The sequence below is a fragment of the Anolis sagrei genome, chromosome 3, assembly GCF_037176765.1.
Source record: "Anolis sagrei isolate rAnoSag1 chromosome 3, rAnoSag1.mat, whole genome shotgun sequence".
NCBI lineage: Eukaryota > Metazoa > Chordata > Lepidosauria > Squamata > Dactyloidae > Anolis > Anolis sagrei.
In genome coordinates this window covers 42,306,424-42,318,916 of record NC_090023.1, presented here as the reverse complement: position 1 = coordinate 42,318,916, position 12,493 = coordinate 42,306,424, and the positions used below count along the sequence as shown (strand labels likewise).

The 12,493-nt window shown below is 38.7% G+C and overlaps 1 protein-coding gene across 3 annotated transcripts in view; it reads left to right on the top strand.

The window, feature by feature from the left end:
* Nucleotides 1-12,493, top strand: part of CMSS1 (cms1 ribosomal small subunit homolog) — a 236,391-nt gene that overhangs the window by 193,961 nt on the left and 29,937 nt on the right. For 2 of the 3 annotated variants that reach the window (XM_060770724.2, XM_067466616.1), the window contains exon 2: nt 11,230-11,330. In XM_060770724.2, coding sequence (XP_060626707.2) covers nt 11,230-11,330 — 101 coding nt within the window. Of the gene's footprint in view, nt 1-7,184; nt 7,240-11,229; nt 11,331-12,493 lie in introns of those variants that run through there. The other variant, XM_067466617.1, reaches the window with a different exon arrangement.

The following is a 12,493-nucleotide window of genomic DNA, read 5'->3' as shown; positions in this document are numbered from 1 at the left end:
AAGCTGATATTGAATGTCTAATTCCACACACTAAATAAAGCCAGGATGAGGGCAGACTACTGTGGGTGTTTTGTAAGTGATTTCAAGATGCATTATGGGTATCAATAAGTGTTCATTTCAGTAATGACCTAATACGCAAGTGCAGACATGGCCTAATTCTAAAATTGGTGGTCTTAGCATGTGCATTTCTTATTATGACTTCATAAATAGTTCCCATAACAGCTCCCCAAGCAATTTTTAAGATATTCAGAGGTTTAAACAGGAAAATTAAATATGCCTTTGATAAAATGTGAACATTTTAAAAAGAAAAAGGAGGATCTGGCAACTGGATTTATATAGAGTGTTTAGTGGCTACGTCACCATGCACATTTACAGCAGAAAGGAGTAGTGAGAGCCTACTTAATAGGAGTGCTTAAATAACAAAAGAAAATTGGGTTACATTTAGATTTGCAAGAGTATTAAAATACTTCAGAAGATACTGCTGTAAATGGTTCCAAACCAACTATTTTAGCCTATTATTTCAGTCTGGGCTCATGAGAACACAAACTTCTCCAAGTTCTCATTGAATGACGCGTCCAGTCTTTGTATCCTCAAGAGATTTACTCATCAACAATGTCTGAATGACACCACTTTGCAAGCAACCTTCCCTTTAAGACCTGCTAAAAAACAGACCAAAATTAAATCAGGCCAGTTCATATGAGAAATTAGTTCAGAAATTTCTAATTTTTACATCTCAGCTAAAGCTGAGATCATGAAACTTAAGGAAGTATCATGTGCCTTAGTCTCCTCTGACCCTAAACCTTAATCTATCCTTTCCTTTGGATGGTAATTCTACATGACTCTTGTTTTGTGCCAGACATAATTCTGGGTGGTGCAACAGTGGTTTCTGCTCAGTGTTCCAGCTGGTCCGGGATACTCCATTCCATTTCTGACTATTTTGTTCTCCTTCAACCTCCAGTAGACACTCATTTTTCTAAAAGCGATAGGGTTTATTTCTTAGTAAATATGCACAGGCTGGGCTGCAACATTTCAAAAGGAAAGAAAAATGAGTGTTGTGGAAGTTGAAAAGCAACCTTAAGAGAAACTGGCTAGAAGAAGAGTTGTGTATTCCTTTCTAGGTGGCCATCTTTAAAAGATGGTCCTGCTGGCTATATTCCAAGGGTAGTTAGGACGGCTTGATTAGAAAGGACTAAAGTCACCTTAGAAAGGAAGGTTGCGTACTCTCACCCAACCTTTTTAACTTGTATGCAGAACACATCATGCGATGTGCGGGGCTGGATGAATGCAAAGCTGGGGTGAAAATTGCTGGAAGAAACATTAACAACCTCAGATATGCAGATGACACCACTCTGATGGCCGAAAGCGAGGAGGAGCTGAGGAGCCTTCTAATCAAGGTGAAAGAAGAAAGCGCAAAAGCCGGGTTGCAGCTAAACGTCAAAAAAACCAAGATTATGGCAACAAGAATGATTGACAACTGGAAAATAGAGGGAAAAACCGTGGAGGCCGTGACAGACTTTGTATTTCTAGGTGCAAAGATTACTGCAGATGCAGACTGTAGCCAGGAAATCAGAAGACGCTTACTTCTTGGGAGGAGAGCAATGTCCAGTCTCGATAAAATAGTAAAGAGTAGAGACATCAGACTGGCAACAAAGATCCGCCTAATCAAAGCCATGGTATTCCCTGTAGTAACCTACGGATGTGAGAGCTGGACCTTAGGGAAGGCTGAGCGAAGGAAGATCGATGCTTTTGAGCTGTGGTGCTGGAGGAAAGTGCTGAGAGTGCCTTGGACTGCGAGAAGATCCAACCAGTCCATCCTCCAGGAAATAAAGCCCGACTGCTCACTGGAGGGAAAGATACTAGAGACAAAGTTGAAGTACTTTGGCCACATCATGAGGAGACAGGAAAGCCTAGAGAAAACAATTATGCTGGGGAAAGTGGAAGGCAAAAGGAAGAGGGGCCGACCAAGGGCAAGATGGATGGATGGCATCCTTGAAGTGACTGGACTGACCTTGAGGGAGCTGGGGGTGGTAACGGCCGACAGGGAGCTCTGGCGTAGGCTGGTCCATGAGGTCACGAAGAGTCGGAGACGACTGAACGAATGAACAACAACAACAAAGTCACCTTTCTTCATCTTGACCTGCCTCCATTTACTCAGCACTCACACCTTGGAGAAGGATGAGGAAATCACTACTGCTAATTATGTAGCAAATTTAAATTTGCAGAATTGTAAACTTGATTTTTTTTCTAGCCAGCAGTGTTCAAACTCTTGCTCTTATGTCTGTTAGATGAGCTCCTAATTTTGCTTATAGGAAAGAGGATTCCTTCATGTGAAGCTTATCTTGTTTCTGAGGTCTTTGTTTAGTTGGCAGCATAATGGAAGTTTTAGAGGAGTTGTTGTGGATAGGATAGGATAGGATAGAATAGCTTTATTATCATTATACTATTTCACAATGAAATTGAATAGCTTCCCCAGAACACATCAGAAAAACAGCCCATCACTTCCTCCAACCACCACCGCACATATACTTCTAAAATCTCTAGAAATTTTAGTCAAAACCCCCAAAATTTGGCTTCACTTATCCACAGATCACTATAAGTACTATACAATGTATGAACCCATTCCCTTCTGTGAGTGGGCAAAAGTTGAGAACATAGTCCATCCAAGAAGAGGCACTCCCCTTCTCTGCCAGAAGCCTACTTCTACTTTTCAAAACTTAGTTGCTTTTACATGTAAACATAAGGGGACTGCAACTTCTTGAAATGATCCATTACCCTTCCTGGAAAATTTCAGTGGAAGCAGTACATCCCTTCTACCCTTTCTGAGCCAGAGGGAGGTGTGGTTCAGGAGTCTGAAAGAGTTGACCCCCAATGCGTAGAACCACATGCAAAATTGGTCTTCATATCTGGCCACTATCCCTCTTTCCGATCACAGCCATCCCTACTGTGACTGGTTGCCCTCTTGCTGTGCTACTTGGTCTGGCAGTGCTGTCTTAAATGCCACATTGGTTCACATGTAGATCCATGATCTGACTAGATGAGGAAGCTGGCTTAACATATGTATGACTCCCTTGCAACCAGTGAGGAACTCTTTAGAAATAACTTTTCTAGGGTACTCTGAATTAAGTGTTCAAATATAGCTCACCGTTGCCTGAGATGTCCTTGACTGCCAGCTGCAGAAACCCAGAAATACACTGTTCTTAGAAAGGCACTTCAGCAAAGTTCTGGCATTGCTGCTGTTGCTTTTCCAAGCCTTTTGCCTCCTCTATTTTTGTTCCAAGTTTTACTTAGTATGTGGAAGGATTAAAAAGTCACATTCCAGACTCTTGTCACATTCAGGCTTAAGAGCTCTAATTCAGCCTGAAGGCTTTTTGAGGGTTGGTAGCCTTTGTGCAATTTGGCCAAGATCCTACACCAACTGGGCAACTATAATGCCCCACCCACACAGTTCCATGTTCTCCTCCATATCATGATAGGTTGCAAGCTTCAGAAAGGGTTGCTGTGGCTGCCCTTGCTAGTGGGGAGAGAAGGGAAGGAGAGCAGGAAGAGATGACGTGATTTTTGCTCTGAAAGGAAGAAAAGGGATGGCACACTTCATATGGAAGCACATAGTCTACAAGTCTGGACCAGCTACATCTTTCTTCTGGATCTTGACAAATTAAGAGAGGGAAATTTTGCGCATGGCATAAATGGCAAGAAAAGATACCCTGTACCATCCAAAAAGGAAAAAAAGTTCATAAATCATACATAGGATTCTGACCTAAGAGGGAGATCCTATGTATATTTCCTTATAAGGAAGTCCCACTGATTTCAGTGGTGTTTGCTCCTGGCCTAATTTTGTATGGCCTGTAGATAGATGGTGAGAAGCACACAAAGAGGTGGATCGCATCAAAAGCTAGCTCAATATTTCTGAATTGTTGCAGATCTCACCCTCTTTAACATTTGTCTCTACCTTCACTAGCCTCACAGCCACCAAGCAACCAATAATCCTGAAGAATGAAGTCCTTAACACTCAAACTTTCCCCATCCCTAGTGCAGAGGATTGCCGCTTTTGAGACACAGGTTTTCATTTTTGGTCCTCCAGATATTGTAGACTTCACCTTTTATTATTTATCATTGGCCATGCTGGCTGAGGCTTCTGGGAATTGAAGTCCAAAATACTCAGAGGACTAATCTGAGAGCATTGCTGGAGGTTTACCAGTCAAGAACACATGCCATTTTTATTCCCGGAACTGTATTTAGTATAAAAATATTGCCATGTGTACCCAGTATTATCCATTATGCTTGGAACAGTGCAAGTCACTTTTTATATTAGAGAAAATGTTTTGATTAGCCAATCATGTCATTTCAAATGCTGAATGTGGGGAAATTATGGTCTCATACCATTTTTCTTTCACTGTAGGGCCATTTCACACATTGCCACACTTTGTAATGTTTGATGCTCACATGCAAATAGTCTTCTCTGATAAACCTATATACAGATATCTTCACATAGATACTCATAAAATAATCTCACATTGAAGTCTTAAGTTTAAATGTAATTAATCTGGTGACATGAAGCATTGAACAAAGGAGTGGGTTCCGCACCTCAATTTTTTAAATAATGCATTATAATGCTGTTTCGTTTCAGTGGATTCTCACTAGTATTTAAATCTATGTTAGCATATCTACTTTGTTAACATAGATATAGCTATACATAGCTAGAAAAAAATCAACACTAGTTTACATCAAATGGAAAATATAATAGTGGAAATGTGATGATATGTAATATGCTTAGTTGTCTGAGAAATCACTATGTCAAAACTCCACATAAAGGATGGAAGGACACTAAGGCATTGTTATGAATGTAACACATGGAAATGTACACACAGGAAAAGAACAAAATCCCCCAAAACCATGGAAAAATGAACTGAATTCTGTGTGTAATATACATTGGGAAAACAATGATTTAACTAAGCTAGAAGCTTATCTGTTGAAATAAAATGCATATTTTTCTGAAATAATTATATGTAATTTACCAGATAGATTCAGCCATTGGCACTGTAATTGAAATTCCTCAATGATTAGTTATTTGGAGAAGGGTGGTCCTACTTTAAAAAAAATAATTTTACACTTCTCAGTGAAAACTTTAATGGTTTTACATACTGGAGGAATGTAAACCAATTTGTGACTTTTGGGAATACACACACATATATTCTTTCATTATATTCATTTGTATACTATACAAGTAAGCACTGTGCCATAACTAGTACCACTAAGAATCAGAACCAAATAAGGTAATATAAAGAGAGAAAGTTAGCAGAGATTGTCATTAAGTTTTGGAAAATGAAGAAAGCCAGATAACTATGCGACATCTCAGGAACACAACTTATCTCTGGATGTAGATTGCCAAGTGAAATCTTTCAATTCTAAAACTCCTGGTTCTTCCCACATCCAGGGTCTCATACATATAGACTAAAATTTATTTATTCACTACAATAAGTACTTGTACTTCTCCTCTAAACCTTGATTAAAGAGGCACCAAACATTGTATTGTTGTCACAAGGTAGACTTCATTTTACTGTTACTTCATTTAACTGAGGGATCTCCAAGCATTTAGGTAGTTCTCCTTAATTTTATATTTACTGTATGTAAGAGTTTACGGCATATAGTTTTCCATATGAAACAAATTCCAGTCTTAACTAGATTTTCACTGTCCACTTGACATCCAAAGCACACTTAGAATCTCTTAATGCAAAGGTATGGTTGGAAGGGATCTGGAGATATATCTATCAGCTCAAAGGAAGCCCGATTTGAAACATAACAACCTGTGGTAATTTAATTTGATTAGCAATCTCCAACCCTTGAGAGAACTCCAGTACCTAGCATTTGCAGTTGAGAACCTCAGAAATCTGTTGTAGTATATTGGCATTATCATACAAAGCACTGGCCACATTGAGATGGAGTAAAAAGAGAGACAGGAGAGTAATAGATGAAGTGGTGGCTGGTGGCTTCTGTGTAAATGGGTAGTGAATTAAAGCATTTTCAGCCTGAACTTTAAAAAAAGCTATCCAAGGTGCTGAATCCCACCCCCAAAATAGATTCAGCACCTTGGAGATTTCCTTTAAAGTTTGGACCAAAGCCTAGCTTGGATTCATCACCCCATTGGCACGAAAGCCACTAGTCACCTTTTAGCAAAATATCACATATATTGAGGTTTAACACATCAACAGTATGACTCTGTATTTAAATAGCCTTAAACAGAACATTCCTGAAACCAAAGCATTTTAGCCCTATGTTGCTAATATGTCACCAATTGATTGAGTGTGAAGATTTTTACATCTCCTAATACTGTTCGTTTAAAATTCATGGTCATTCATTGCTACTTTTCATAAAATCTTGTGCATTGGGGCATTGCCATTGAAAAAGCATACTTGCATATTTGTCTTTCCAGAACAACAGAATGCTATTTCTGTGCACTGAGATGGACTTTGTTTCCCCTTCCCAAATATTCTAGTCTGATTGTTTTATTGCCAACCACCTAAAGGTTCTCAAAGAGGAATTTGTATTGTTCTTTATACAGCTTTCTTGTCATTACTGATGAAGAAAAAAAAATCCAAATAGTATATTTCTGAGTGAGCAATAGACATTTGCACCCAAAGTAGAACTGATATTGTTCACATAGGGAAGCATCACAACAAAATTAAATTCACACAAAATATCTCGCACTGATGGGAAATTTGACACAGTGCCACACAACTGTTCACCTAGAATGATATGGCAATGGAAAAGACTTACCATATTTAAAAAGAGAGGCTTCTGATATTTTCCTTTTTTTTCCTCTCACAAGGACAGGTCCAGGTCAGCAAATGAAAATGCCCTTTTACCAAAGTCAACGTCTGTTTAGGCTTTCTCTTCTGGGCACCCCAAAAGAAGCACTTATTTCAGAAAAGCCATACAAGTTGATGGGAGCTTTGGAAAGCCACTAGTTTCATCATTAATATTGTGTAGGCTTCGACACAGCAGTGTTAGATCCAGGGAACTTTAGAGCTAGCACTGTAAAGAAGAGGCAGAGGGACCCTGGCACTGATTTAGACCAAGCTCTAAATATAACCCACCCACTTTCTGTGCTTCTCTCTCTCCCCCAAGCACTAGAGAGAGAATGACCTTGCTAGAAAACTGACCTCTCCGGTTGTCATTATTTGCTGTGGAGATAGGACACCATGCAAGAGGCAGACATGTGCTTGCAACAAGCAAGGATAAGTATGAACACTGGGTTTATCACATCTGCATCCTGGTTAATTTATCTGTATGTGCAATTTTTCCAATAAGGATAATCTCAAGGGGAATTGCTGCTTTTAGTCTTTGCCCTTTGTGTCCTCAGCTTTATTAAGACTGGAAACTTAATAAAGAGTAGACTTCCCAATGGTGATGTCGGTAGCATTTTCTTGTTCCCAGTACAGCGAGAAGAGGCTGTGGTTTCTATTAATGTTATAACAGTAATCACATACATCAACAATATAGATACTGGCTTATTTTACAATAAAAAGTCAAGTGCATTACTTGGAAGACACTTAACGGTGGATGCAGGAGGAAAATTCCCTCAGGAAAAAAGTTGTACTGGTATTTGATCTACAAAGTTAAGGGTGGTTATGCTGTAGTATTTGTCTTACTTGTTTGGATCCAATGTGAGCAAATGTTGAAACATTACTTCGATTGTAGCCTCCAGAATCCCTCAGAATACGAACCTTTTGGAAGATTCTAAGTTTGCACATTATTAAGTAGTTTTTAAACTGAGAAAAGGTATATTGTGCGTGTACATATTAATGGTAGCTTAAAACTGCAATAGGGCAATAGTATTTTTACTTATTATTATATGACTTTGGGTTCGCTCTGACTTATGGTGACCCTGTCATAGAGTTGTCTTGGTATCTGTCAGGGATGCTTTGAATGCAATTTTCCTGCTTCTTGGCAGGGGGTTGGACTGGATGGCCCATGAGGTCTCTTCCAATTCTGTGATTCTATGATTCTAAATTAATTCTAATAAGATTTCTCATTGCCTTCCTCTAAGGCTGAGAGAGTGATTTGACAAAGGTCACTGGTGGGTTTCCATGGTGTAGTGGCTATTCAAGCCATGGTTTCCTGGAGTCCTAGTTCAGTACACAAACCACTACACCTTGCTGGGTTTGAAATCTTTATTCGGACTAGTGATGTCTCACAATATAGTGAATTTCTCCAAAACTTTATGTGGGCTCATTGTCAAGTAAAAGAGGAACTGGGAAATTGAAAACAGCTAGGCATGATCATGGAATCAATTGTGAATTATTCAAGTTTTTGAGATGCAATTCAATACATTTTAAACATAATTTTCCCCACAGAGTTCCAGATTGCCAGATTCCTCATAGTTGACTGCCATTGGCACGATGCATTTTCTTTGGGTTTTAGTCTGAACTTTATATTAACTATCGAGGGCATTGAGCCGTCTCTTAAAGATGTATCATGTTGCAAAGCTCCTTTGGAATTTGGAATGAATTCTCTATCCTATTGTTATAGAAATAGCCACCTTACTATAAAACATCATCTTGTCTGCGCAATTTTCATAGTTCTTGCCCAGTCAATATTCACATCATATATTCACATGGAACACAAGACAGGATAGAGGAAACAGCAGCTCCATCTGCTACCTCTTAACTTTAAGCGTCTACATATAATATACCAAATGAAATACGAGTTTTTTTCTATAAAGTAAGGTTACAAGGCATGTAGCTCTTGTGGGGGAAGTTGGTACCACTTCCATGTAGTTGAAAGCCAGCAGAAGCGATCAAGCAGTGCCATTCGTCAGTTGTTCAATGACTGGCATTGTGGTGAAGGTTAGAGATGAGCATCCTCATTCTGTTTCCCTCTAAGTGCGAAGTTTGCTTTGTAATACACTACCTGAATGCTAAGGGTATGAACGCCACTACAATTCATCGTGAAATCGTTTCAGTTTATGGAGAAGACGTAATGTCAAGACAGCATGTGACAAAATAGGTACAAAATATATTGTGAAACCATGAGAAACTTCGCAGAGCCATCCTAAACAAACGTGGGGTGCTGACAGCTGGAATCTGTCTCCTTCATGACAATGCGCATCCACACGCTGCTCATGCAACACAAGAGTTGTTCACTTGTGGGATGTTTTAAGCCACCCCTCTCAGAGCCCCAATTTCGCACCCAGTGACTATCATCTGTTCACCAAATTGAAGGAACACTTTGGTGGAAAACATGAGGTGAAAATCAAAGTGACTAACTGGCTTAAAAAGGCAGAGATAAACTTCTATGACACAGGCATCAAAAACTTGTCCCACAGATAACTAAATGTATTGAACTGAATGGTGATTATGTGGAAAAATAATGTAATACCTATGCTACAATCCATGTAAGTTTTATTAAAATATATTCATTCTATTAAAATATATTCATTCCAGACAACCCTCATATGTGTGAGTGAAAGTAAGTATGGTAACCTCAAATTAGAAAATAAGGTCCTCTTCCATTAATACCTCTACCTGAGTTTCACAGAACTGTTATATATAGTCAAATATACTGCGATGATTAAACAAAACAGATGATTTTACTAAGTATGTTAGCTAGAGTTGTTGAATAGAGTCTTCAGATCTTCAGGTGGAACAACAGTGTGAAGATGTAAGAGGAATCCATATGGGTGGCCTGGCATAATCCTGTTGTTTCTGGCATATAACTCTAGCAGGCCAAGCCAGCCGAATCAGTGGCATAAGATTGTTCAGAAACAGCTGCAGGATGCACTGGTTGTCATTTGTTTGTAATGTTCAGGGATTACTGCTTTTAATTTTGGGGACATGATTGAACAGCGGACGTGTACAGGTTGAAGTAGTTTAACAAATACTTATGAGAAGATTAAGCTGCAAGCTTGTCCGTTTAATGTCCCTTACTGTTTAGTGTGAAGACCTACTGTTCTTTGGCTCTCTTCCCCCCTCCATCCATCATTCATTCTCCATTCCAACTGGTTATCATATAAACAATTTTGTAATTTCAAATATTGGTGCTTGGCTTCTGTTTTTCTCTTCCCTCTCTTTTATTTTTTTGTGTGATATCAATTAGACTATAAGCATCCTAACAGGAAAACCCTAAAAAAATGGAATGTTTCCAGCAGTTCAATCAAATTCGAAATAGAAGTTTTCAACAGATACTTTGTAAAAATGCATTTGAACTGCCATGTATTTGCACTAGAGATATTTTGATATGTTGCTATGGTGTTTCTTCCTCAGATTTGCATAATTATTTCATTCTAAACTGAAGGACCAGGTTACAGTCCAGTCCAAAGCAAAGACAGACAGTGAACAGGTGGTGCATTGTTTGCAAAGTTCCCTCTTGGAAGCGATTTGTCTACTTATAGAGTTCTATAACAAGCAATCTCATACAAGCAGACACAGGAGACAAGGCTATTTATGACACTGTGTCGGATACACTACCCTCTCCCCTTTCTGGACATGCCTAGTCAGGTTTAATAAAGAAATCTTAAAGTTAGCTGTCAGATTTTCTTGGCAAGCCAGACTGTACAAAGTTTCTAGATTACAGTTAGGCAGCTGGTATCTTGGGAAGCAGTTGACTCAGCATATGGACAGAGCGATTCACATAATGCTAGATCGCTTGCAAACTTTGAACCCTATACAATTTGCTATATAGAAATTAAATATTACATTTCACCTTCCACTACATGGTATGTTCACTTCCCTTCTCAGAGTTCAGCAATGCAGATCAGACTTCCCTGCAGCAAAGCATGTGTCCTTGTAGAATGCAAGATACCTCTGGCACTATTTCTTCTTCATAGGTCATTTTGGATTGCCTTTTTTAAAAAAGAAGCTATTCTCGTTTATTAACTTCTGTGAGTCTTAAAGACTAACCATTGTTTTGGGGCATACACTTTTTTGAGCTGATGAAATGAGCTTCAGTCTAGAAAAGCTTGTGCCAAATAAAATATGTTGTTTTCAGGGCATCACAAGACTCTTTCCAGTTTTGCTGCAACAGATAAACATGCATTTCATCCATCATAGGAATTCTATACATTACCATACCCTGGGTATTCTTTGAGTGTGTTAACTCAAGAGGCACCTTTTTCACTTCTGAGCTCATCAATACTCTATATCTGCCCACATTCAGTATTAGAAATAATCGTTGCGCAAACACTGTCTGGTCAGCAGTTGATGAAAAATTGAATTTTGCTTTTGTCTTTAGATCTTTCTGATGGTGAATCTTTGAAAGAAGAAGCTGATATAAGCAAAGCTACTCAGCAGTCTGAAAAACCAAAACTTGTTCCTTCCAAGAAAAGAAAGCAGGTTGGTTGAGTATATTCTTATGACTACCAAGCATTGTTATTTCATATATCATATGAAATATGATATATGCAATCATTAAAAATTAGTACCTTTGCATCAAAAACTGGGCAGAACGTTTTGAAACCAAATGTCTGGATTTCTTGGTGCTGCATCAACTATCACCATATTCTGTTATCACTATTAGAGTTCACCATTTTATTTAGTGTCCATAATATGGCTGCAATCAGTGCATTTCCTTTTTTTGGTCTTTGAAAGATATTAATTTTCTATTGTTTAGAATCTATTGTCTTAGGATACCTTGTTGACCAGCAGAAAGGGGAAATGGTCAGGTAATCTCCTTGTGCATTGAAAGGTCAGGCAAGACGAAGCAACAGGCCTATGTATTTTAGCCAAATGACTACGTTTGGTAGCCATATCCTTTGTGTATCACAAAGGTTTCTATATACATATCAGCTGTTTGTGATAAGGCTGAGCTAATATCTACTCTTGTGAGTGGGAGTTCTACATACATTTGGTACACAGAACAGAGGCCTTTTCAACCATGTTAACTTCATGGACACCATGCTGGGTGTCAATTGTAGAGGGTGAGAAGAAGACCCTAAATCCAGTTGTTAGTTCCATCTAGAAAAGTCTCATTTAATCAAGAGAAGCTTGGTAGTTTGGTTCTCAGATCTGTAGTCCCACAGCTAAATATATTTATTTATTTATATTATATATATTTAATATAAATAAATATAAATGTAGGAAATAAATAATAAATAATCCAGTTTTTAAAGCAACAAAATATTAGGAAGGTCTAACCAATGGGAAGCATTGTTCGGTAATGGAGTAGCCTATCTTAGAAGGAGATAGATTTTCCTGCTTTGGAAGCCTTTAAAACAGAGGTTAGACAGCTGTCTCCCAAGGCTTACATAGTGGTGGGCTTCTACAGTTGCATGTGGTTGGGTTATCTGTCCACTGAGTCCTTTCCAATTCTGTTATTTGATCATTTTCGCTCCCACCATGTCCCTAGTTCCAAACTTGAATGGATGACTGGGGGATGTTTGGCAGCCAAGTGGCAAAAGCCCATATATCCTTGTGAACATCTAGACCAGGGGTCCTCAAACTTTTAAACATAAATTTATGGGCCCCAAGACTGCTGAACTATAGTTTGGGAGAAATAC